This window comes from Nilaparvata lugens, chromosome 1 (genome assembly GCF_014356525.2).
Source record: "Nilaparvata lugens isolate BPH chromosome 1, ASM1435652v1, whole genome shotgun sequence".
Lineage (NCBI taxonomy): Eukaryota > Metazoa > Arthropoda > Insecta > Hemiptera > Delphacidae > Nilaparvata > Nilaparvata lugens.
In genome coordinates this window covers 99,693,352-99,704,198 of record NC_052504.1, presented here as the reverse complement: position 1 = coordinate 99,704,198, position 10,847 = coordinate 99,693,352, and the positions used below count along the sequence as shown (strand labels likewise).

The following is a 10,847-nucleotide window of genomic DNA, read 5'->3' as shown; positions in this document are numbered from 1 at the left end:
TGTTACCATTTGAAAATACATGCTCTCGACAAGAGTCGAGTCTCTTCTCGACCTGAGTCACATAAGTGTGAGTTGAGCCTTGATATTACATCAATAAACCTTTATCAGTTACCGTCCATAGAATTAATTGGCAAGACAGAGAATCGGTGACGTTGCTCTCCTATCTTTCTCCACTGCCTTTATAACGTGGACTTCACTATAGCTTTCCCGAGTAATACACCCCCATTAAACACTGAAATGAATGAAGAAATCAGGAGATCCCTACCTTTCTCGATTAGCCTTCTGCAGTTGATCCGTGTAGTTGCCGTCAGAATCAGTCGAATTCAACATCTGAGTGCCGTTGTTCTCAGCCGAAGCGGGCATATCGCCCTGTATGAGGTCACCCTGACTCAGGCCTCCATCTAGGTCCTCCTCCACCTCCTCAGATGACGAGGAACTGCCAGGCACAAGCTCCTCCATGGCGCGGAGATCATCCTCAGGCAGGGTGTCCAGGAAGTCGACCAGCATCCTCTCCATGGTGCGACTCCCCAGCAGGTAGCGGGAGGTCCGCTGACTGTCGGCAACAATGGCATCCAAAGAAAACTTGGGACCAGAGCTCCGCACCTTCGAGATATCTATGTCGTCATCCGCCAACGCCTGCGTTCTGGAAGATTGTTCCTGCGTTCCGGGAAACCGATCCGTAGATTCGAGCGTTTTGGGAGACCGGTCACTTCTTGAAGACCCAACAAACTGCTGGGGAGACGAATCCCTTGAAGCCAACTCCTGAGTGTTGGGATACCGATCCGCAGATTCGTGCGTTTTGGGAAACTGGTCCGGTGTGGCGGATTCGTGCGTTCTGGGACGCGGAAAGACGCCGGTTGGTGCTAGCAGAATGGCGAGAGCCGTTAGCAGCCACAGGTGGCAAGACGCCATATTGGATTGTGACGTCACACGATGCTCGTCTACCAGGATTAGTAGAGTGATAGTGGTCCTGAACAAATAACCTGAAACATAGAGGATTTAAAGTATTTTAGAATAGAATGGAGAGGAAATAGTTATTAAGCCTAACAACTTTTGCAAAAGGTCCACGTTATAATGACAGTGAAGAAAGATGGGAAAACATCGTTGCCGATTCCCTGCCTTGACACTGCCATCCATAGGGGATAGCTGATATCGGTTTAACTGTTGATTCTCGTTTGAAATGATTAAATTATATTTTATTCGTCAAGGAAACACATTTTTCTATGACTAGCCTAAATGATAAATTATGATAATTGAGATTGAATATTTTGTTAATCAACTTTCTACATTGTTAAAAACGATCTGGCAACGTTGCGAAGCTGGAAGAGGATAGGACAATCTGCTCTTTGTCACATAATAGCCAAGGATAGTAGCACCAATGTTAATCAATTACTGACATTATGACGTGAGCCTCACTATATAGGGATAGAGACTTTATTATTACATCAAAATTCCATTTGTAACATAGAACCATTACATGAAAGATGTGACACAATACTTGAAGAATAAGTTAAGTTTATTGGAACGCTAATATACGAAGTACCTACCATTATAGAGAAAATATAGCATAGGAATCTATCCCATTATATAGGGCGTGTATATCCCATGCTACTACTCCATTATAAACGTGTCTCTCCCGTGTTATCAGATGTGCACATAAACGTCCGTCCCATGACCCGTAAACCGTGTCGGTCCCGGCTGATAGATGACAATCATAAGCGACATTAACAGCTTCAATTATAAATTCAGTTGTGGAGAGACCTCCCCGTAAGGAACTACCACCACCAAATAGATATCTTGGATACAAATTACATTATACTTGAACTATATTCTTTAGAAGTCAGTGGCAGAGAACTATCAAAGCTGTTTTCCTGTCTCTATCCACTGTCATTATAACGTGAACCTCACTCTTTCACAGGAAATAATAAAAAATCAATCAACCTTTTTCGAATTTATTTCTCGTATATCATGCATCTTTGTTGTTGATCTAATTATTCATGCTTCATTATGCCCTACTCGATTTCTATGAGGAGAAGAAACATTTATATTTTCAAAATATTTTTTATAAGCAAAACTTGGAACAGAAAATTTGAAATTTCAAAAATCTCATGTGATCAGTTTCTGAATTTCTGAAAGGAATTCTGATAAGATTGAACTGAAGATGGAACCAAATTTTCAAGACAAAATGAGACTAGTTTCAGCTGTTTGAAATTGGAATTCAGTTACTACACCTATAAACTTTATTGTAAGAATTGGAAACATAAATTTGAATATACTGTGTCGCATATCCATACTTTTCCACTATTAATATTGAGAGAACGTGAATTTTAAAAGAGTTCTAAAACTCAGGTTTTTTATAAAATGGAAATTGTTCATTCAAAACCAGGATTGCTAGCTGGGAGATACAATTTCAAAGTATCCAAAGAAGTAATGATTATTGTCCATAGATTCATTTATTCTTCGATAACAAACAACATTTTAGGTGATGTCTATAAAACCGGGATTTTCAACTATGATTGAGTAAATACACAGAGATCCAGTAGTGAGTGATTGCTCTAGGAAAGTAGTTATGAATAACAGAAGAGCAGGATGAGCTAATAAGTAGAAAAATCAATGACTGTATGCTTGATCGAATGACTGCCTAATGATTGACTGTATGAATGAGTATAAGAGAGAATGAATGAATCATTAACAAATATGAGACAGAATGAACGATTTGACCATTAAATAAATATATAAAAAAATGTGTCCATCATCAAATCAATTAATAATCAAACAGTCTATGAATGAAGATCTGATTATAAAAATTATTATTCGATTTAGGAGTTTTTCAGTTGCTCAAGTTCTCGATGATTTTTAGTAGACCTTAGAGAGTATAAATTTAACAATCTGCTTTATAGATGCATAATTCAAGTTATATATTTTAAATGATTGACAAGTTCATATACCCCTTTCAGAGGAGGTCATTGGCTGCTAAATTATCTATCTATCTATCTAAGGCTATCAGGCTATCCATCTATTTATATCTATCTATTAAAACTGTAGGTCCATCCATCTCTCTCCATCATCCGTCTCATTACCCACGCACAAGCCTAGAGCTCATGTGGGCATCACCCTCAGCAAAATTATATTAAATAAATTACAGATTTATATCCTATCCTATCATATTAAGCGAGCAATTCTGAATTTATATATCTGGTTATTTATGTTCAACGGATCTCGAAAACGACTCTAACGATTTTCACGAAATTTGGAACATAGTGGGTTTATGATATAAAATTTCGATTACACTAGGTCTCATCCTTGAGAAAACCCGCTGAACGACATTAAAAGGATAATTCATCCTTGGCTGAAACAGCTGAGACTTTTGTCGTCTGTGGATAGTAAAAAGTGAGCGAGTGATTCTGTGGAAAATCAAAATATCTCATCCCCGAAATTCATAAGCTGACGTATAGCCAGCTGTAGAGTATAAACACGATCATTTTAGAGAATTGTGTTCTGTTTATCAATAGAAAAAACGAGCGAAGCTCGGTGCCCCGATATTATTAACTAAATCACCTTTCGTCCGAGAACTCTGTCTCTTCAAACCTCCACCAACTATCAAAACTTTCCGCTGTAGGCCTACATACTTTTCGAAAACTCGACAAACGTTCGGAAACAATTTAAAACTTCGCTAACGCTCGTTCAATTAATAAATTACAGATTGATATATTAAGTGAATTACCTTTTGTCCGAGAACTCCGTCTCTTCAAACCTCCACTAACTATCAAAACTTTCCACTGTAGGCCTACGTACTTTTCGAAAACTCGACAAACGTTCGGAAACAATTTAAAACTTCGCTAACGCTCGTTCAATTAATAAATTACAGATTGATATATTAGTGAATTACCTTTTGTCCGAGAACTCCTCTCTTCAAGCCTCCACCAACTATCAAAACTGTCCGCTGTTGACACTTTTTCAAAAACGTTCGTAAACAACTTTTCACGGGTAATATATTCAATTCAACAACTCAGTTCAATTCGGACTATTTTAATCAAAAATAGGGAGAGATACAGTTTTGAGTTTATCCTGTTGATTCTCTCCAATCATTAATTTGATATTGTGATTGTCGAATATAGTAAATGAAATAAAATAACAATAACAACTTTTCACAACTCAGTTCAACAATACGGAGAAAATAGTTTTTCTTCAACTCAATTCAAAACTAGTTGAGAACAGTTAACAGCTAACTCAGTTAAAAATGACAAACTTTTCACGACAAAAATATTCAACTCAGTTCAACAATAAGGAGGAAATAGTTTTTCTTCAACTCTATTCAAAACTAGTTGAAAACAGTTAACAGTTAACTCAGTTAAAAATGGAGAACTTCTCACGACAAAAATATCCAACTCAGTTCAACAATAAGGAGAAAATAGTTTTTCTTCAACTCTATTCAAAACTAGTTGAAAACAGTTAACAGTTAACTCAGTTGAAAATGAAAAACTTTTCACGACAAAAATATTCAACTCAGTTCAACAATAAGGAGAAAATAGTTTTTCTTCAACTCAATTCAATACTCAGTTCAACAAAAACAACTTTCACGACAAAAATATATTCAACTCAGTCCAGCCATAACAATGTACACCCGTATTCTGAGTGAATCATGTAAATTACTGTCTGGCATAAACCTGAATGGAACCCGATGGAAATCGCATTCAGAAAAATACGACGTCGCAGCCAATAATATCGCGTATAAATTGAGGTGGAAATGTGTTTGAACTACAGTTAGCGGCGGAAATGAATTCAAATCCGTCTCAATTCACGTTTATCGCGTCGTAAGGCGTCTTTGCCGATTCACACAAAATAGACGATTTTGATACGATTGATAGGTAGTTACTGCTCCTAGACAAACTGGAGAGGAATGATGATTTGATGATTTTTGAGAATGGGAGATGGAGAGAGAAACACTGTAGACTTGATGACTGTCTTTTTCCCTCCACCATTCCCGTCTCCTCCTCCTCCTTCTCCTCCTTGTATTCATTATCTCATCTCAGTACCTATCATCATCATAATCATCAACATCATCATCTTTTTCTTCTTCTTCTCTTTTCTTATGCTTTCTACTCCTCCTTCTCCTCCACCTTCTCCTCCTCCTCCTTTCACTAATCATATATCATCATCATTATCATCATCATCATTATTATCATCATCATCATTATTATTATTATCTTCCTCTTCTTCTTCTTCTTATTTTCTTGTTCTTTCTACTACTCCTTCTTCTGCTGATCCTCCTCCTCCAACTCGTCCTCCTTCTCATCCTCCTCCTCCTCCTCATCCTTGTACTCATAATCTTTGAATCTATCTTCATCATTATCATCATCATGATCACCATTATCTCCTTCTTCTTCTTCTTCACTTATTCTTTCTACTCCTCCTCCTCTTCATCCATTTTGGTAGAGAGTTAGTGGGGAGGATATTTTGAATATTCTTTCCGAAGAATGGACATTGATATGTCCAAAGCTCCGCCAATTTATGTAGATGCATAACAATATGATTATTATCTATAGTTATTAAATTACAAATTGCTTTTTCATATCATATACAGTTCAATAATTATTTTCTTAGTCTATATTATGTAAATTCATCTATAATTTTGCTGTATTGTAAGCTATTGTATATAAGTGTATAAGCCAGTATATATTGTATTCTACATAAATAAAGTACTCAATCAATCAATCAATCAATCAATCCTCATACTCCTCCTTGTAATCATCATCATTATCATCATCATTTTCTACTTCTTTTCTTATTCTTTCTACTCCTTCTCCACCTACTCCTCCTTCTTCTCCCCTTCCTTCTCTTCCTCCTCAGTCTCCTCCTCCTACTCCATCTCATCCCCCCACTCAATATCCTCCTTCTCCTCATCCTCCATGCATATCATCTCAGCATCTATCATCATCACCATCTTCTTCTTCTTCTTTTCTTATATCCTCTCTACTCCTCCTCAGTCACCTCTTCCTTCTCTTTCTCCTCATTCTTCTCCTCCTCTCCTTCTCCATAAAGTAGAAGCGAGCAATTCCAGATTCATTGATTAAAATCGATAAATCAGCATTTCTAAATAATTGTTATGACTAGAGTGATCCAGCAAGCATTGTTGCGTGTTTGGTCTGTGTACATAGGCCTACAGTATTACCTTATGAATTTTGATATGATTTTTAATTTCTAATTTCAAAATCGTTCTCATTCCATTCCATATTTCCATTATGTTTGAAAATTAATTGTATCTTTTAAAGCAATAATCGATAATTATGAGTTCGATTAAAATCAAATCGGGCATTTGGTTTCTAAATAGAGATGAAGGAAATCAAAAACTCATAATCATTATGTGTGTGGCAGCCTATTCAATATATCAATATATTCATATTAACTGTATAATCTAAAATAATAAAGAGAAGAATTGGATCATACACGTAGGGAATAGGAAATTCATGAATGGCTCATCATCACGTCTGAACTACTGGTTACATCAGTCCAGTCCCTGAAACTTCCATATAGATTCTTGATTTACCGAGGATGGTTATAGGCCTATTTTAAATTCTTCAAAATTCCAGTATGTCATGTTATCGATTTGTCAAGTTCTCAATTGTACCCTTGGGGAGCACGTGTTGTTTACCTGCTAGTTTAAATAGTTATTTGTATATCTAGAGTGAAAAGTGCTGTTTTTTCTCCCTGAGGGAAAAGTTTGAAGCCCGAGGCGAAGCCGAGGGCAACAACTTTCCTGAGGGAGAAAAAACATTTTTCACTCGTGATATACACAACATTTTTCCTCCACCTACATTTTTATAAAAACTGCAAATAAAATAATTTTTAAAAACGTATGTGACCAAACAATGTGTTACAACATAATCTAAAAAGTAAACAGAAACAGCTGGCCTGTAATCACAGTTCTCCTCCGACAGCACTATCTGTCGACTAAAGTTGTAACAACAATGACAGCCAAAACTACAGCTATGATGAAGTTCCCGTTTCAAATTTGATTAGTTAATAGGTAATATTCGTTGCCTGATATTTTGGATAACATGGAATAAAAGAAAAAAATATATACTTTTTTTTAGTATAGTGATATGAAGTTTGTAATAATAATTTCAGCATACAAACATAAATTTTATATATCGATCAAATGTCTGGTTGAGGTATTTGAATTTAGTTGGTTTAATGACTACTCTACATGCTTCCTCATCTGAGCTTAGACCTTCTGACCTATTCCAAATGTATGTGTTTAAAATAGAGATGCTTCCCATGTTATTTGAATGGAGTCACTTTTACTCCCTAGGGAGTTTTTCTGTTTTTTAGTACCGAGAGCGAAAAAGTGACACTTTAGTATCATGTTTCAGGGAGTAAAGTAAGTACTTTTGACAGTAGGTGGAGGAAAAAGTATTTTTGTTGATCAATTAGATCTCTTCCTAATCTGAAGTCAACGCAAATATTGTCAAAGACTCTTCCAGTATTTGAAGAATATAGATCATAAGATCACCAAATATGATCATCCCGTGTATAAAATAATATTTAAAATATTGAAATATTTGTAAATAGAACTCTGAAATATTTGCCACAAACTAGAACTACTGAAGGAACCTCTTCATAACTCAATCAAAAAATGACAGCATATGCTTACATTATTGGAATTTTTCGATTTTTGCTGGTTGAAGTTTTAAAATTTTCCTTTTATTGTCACTGCCGCCTGCCTCAACGATAAAAATGTAATTTTACTCATGTTAAACAATTTTTCCCTTTTCCTTTTTATTTCATTCCTTTCTAATAAATTTTCGTTTTTCCCTTTTTTTATTAAATCTGTAACAAAATCTGATGTATATTTCTTATTTTATTTTCGCATTTTGTATTAGTTTTCTTTCATTCTATACATAAATCTTTGGAGTGTAATATTTATTTTGTCTAAGTTTATTTATCTTTTGTAACTCTTTTTCTGTAACTGGGCACCTGCCGAAAAACCTTTGGGTTTGGCAGGACCCTCAATTGTTTGTATTGTGAATAAAAATTTTGATTTGATTTGAGTTCATTCCACTTTTGTTTTTTCCTTGCTGAGGGTGATGCTCACATGAGCTATAGGCTTGTGCATGATGTGCAGGCGGAAGATGATGAGAGTTGAATTAATTGATCTTCAGTTCTAGGTGGGTTCCCACAGCTCAATAATTGATTGATATCTATTGATAGCTTGATTTTAATAATATAAGGTTAATTTGAAAATAATTCAATATTATCTTGTTTCACAACTATATTTGAATCCATGGTCACTGCACTTGGTAAAGAATGTTTATTACTTCACATGATAATTATTCGCCTGTACTTATTAGCTCATTACAAACTAAAATGTCTACAACATTCTCAACACGCAAGCTGGTCTGGTTTATTCAATTTCCTCGGTTCCAAGCTCAGATATTATGTTGGCATCTTACCGAGAAAAATTTGGAAAGTTTCTTTTTGTCCTTCAATGTTGTTATCCATCACGAATTGCTTACTATTTATCTACTTTTCTGTTATAAAATAATTCAAAAAGGGTAATGAGATTTGTATTTTCTATTTATATTACAAGTAGCCATATACAGAAAAGAGACAAAAATATGAAGATATACCATGGTATACGTAGTTCAAGTTCCAAATTTCAAGCCGATTCTTTGTTAGCTCAAGCCAATCACTGTCGACTACTGTCTATTAAGAGACTTCCGTTCACTTGAATGAAATAAACATATAGAATTCATTTATATGGAGAAACGTGTTGTTTGATATTGTAGTAGGTCTATTACTTTACTTTCCTATTACTTTCTATTAAGGTACCCAAATTTCTGAATTTCTATACGTTTCAAGGTCCCCTGAGTCCAAAAAACTGGTTTTTGGGTATTGGTCTGTATGTGTGTGTGTGTGTATATGAGTGTATGTGCGTCTGTGTACACGATATCTCATCTCCCAATTAACGGAATGACTTGAAATTTGGAACTTAAGGTCCTTTCACTATAAGGATCCGACACGAACAATTTCGATCAAAATGCAATTCAAGACGGCGGCTAAAATGGCGAAAATGTTTTCGAAAACAGGGTTTTTCGTGATTTTCTCGGAAACGGCTCCAACGATTTTGATCGAATTCATACCTAAAATAGTCATTGATAAACTCTATCAACTGCCACAAGTCCCATATCTGTAAAAATTTCAGGAGCTCCGCCCATCAATGCGCAGATAGATTCCAATTATCAGGCTTCTGATACAATTGAAACAAAAAAAATCAAGTGGAGTAGATTGAGCATGAAAATCTCTACAATTAATGTCCAGTAACATTTGCACCTAACATTGGAAATAAGCTTTAAATTCGAGAAAATGTGATTATTCAATTGCAAATTATTGTTGATTCTATTAAATCATTCACTATGAAGAGATAGCAGACCTCATGTGTGTCTCCAGCGTTATTGCCCTGTCACCAGCTGGCTCAAAACTTGAATAGTAGACTTGAGATGCGCGGGAACACTAGCGTCAGGTGATCAATTTTCATAACGGCAAGGAAAGTTGTGTGAGTGCGCCACACCAGATTTTTCAATTATTAATTATATTAAATAATAATTTTAATTATTATTTATTTACGGATCTATTTTACAAAAAGATACAGATTTTTATTTCTATTCAATAGTGGTATCGTAGTATGTAATACTTCGTTTTGTAACAAATAAAATCACGGACATAATTCAAATAAATGAATAAATTAGATATAGATTAGAAATAGATATAAAATGAATTACCTCAAATAAAATCAGCGACGCTTTCTCAGAGGAAACTTCGAAGCACGAAAATGAGTGAGAGTGAGAGAAAGAGAGAGAATAAGAGTTCTCACCGGCTGGGATTTCCAAAGTGTAGTGATGTCTGAGCTTAGAGCGTCCGCCAAATATATAGAGACGACCTTTGGTGAGGTGCGGGGTGGAAGGGAGCCATGGAAGGAGTTTGGGGGTGAGGTGCCCCTCCAGGTGTCAGTGAGGTGCCCCAGGGCGGGGGAGGGAGAAAGTCTGGGGGTTGCACCCCGTTACCCTCCAATCAGGAGCTATGCAAATAATTCTTGCTTTTTTCGAAAATCTGTCATTGCTATCGCGTCCTTTCACCTCCTCCTCCTCCTCCACAACATCATCATCTTCACCTTCTTCTTCTTTTTCTCCTTCTTCTTCTTCTTCTTCTTCTTCTTCTTCTTCTTCTTCTTCTTCTTCTAGTTATTCTTCGTCTCATCACCTTCTCCCATCTTCTTATTTTTCTACTTGTTCTCACCACCTTCCTCTTGATCTGTCTGGCAACTGTCTGGGTCAGAGTAGCTTCTTCTCTTCTCTTCTTCTTCTTCTTCTTCTTCTTCTTCTTCTTCTTCTTCTTCTTCTTCTATTCTTCTTCTTCTTCTTCTTCTTCTTCTTCTTCTTCTCGCGTCTTCTTCCTCTTCTACTCCTTCTACTTCTTCTCCTGTCTTCTTCTCCTCTTCTTCTTATTCTTCGACTCCTTTTCCTTCTCCTCCACCTTCTTCTTCTTTTTCTCCCTTCTTCGCCAACTTCTTCTTCTTCTTCCCCTTCTTCTCCTGTCTTCTTCTTCCTTTTCTTCCTATTCTTTATCTCCTTCTTCCTGACCATTCTCTCCTTTTTGCCATCATCTTCTTTTTCTTCTTCCACTTCTCCGTCTTCTCGTCATCCTCCCACTTCTCCACCTTTTTCTCTTATTTTTCCTCTACTAATCCTTCTTCTTCTTCTTCTTCTTTTTCTTTTTTCTCTTCTTCTTTTTCTTTTTTCTCTTCTTCTTCTCCTCCTTCTTCTTTTAATTCTTGTTCTTCTTTTCAT

The 10,847-nt window shown here is 36.0% G+C and overlaps 1 protein-coding gene across 1 annotated transcript; it reads right to left on the bottom strand.

The window, feature by feature from the left end:
• Positions 1 to 261: 261 nt before the first annotated feature.
• Positions 262 to 3,811, bottom strand: LOC120349480. Its single transcript, XM_039419752.1, has 2 exons — positions 3,725 to 3,811; positions 262 to 983 (listed from the first exon to the last, which is right to left on the bottom strand). Exon 2 carries the CDS (start codon positions 910 to 912, stop codon positions 262 to 264), a length of 651 nt encoding a protein of 216 aa, XP_039275686.1. The 5' UTR covers positions 913 to 983; positions 3,725 to 3,811.
• Positions 3,812 to 10,847: the final 7,036 nt, after the last annotated feature.

Bases quoted from the DNA above. Each gene is read 5' to 3' on its own strand.
- LOC120349480 (XM_039419752.1), bottom strand. From the start codon at position 912: ATGGCGTCTTGCCACCTGTGGCTGCTAACGGCTCTCGCCATTCTGCTA.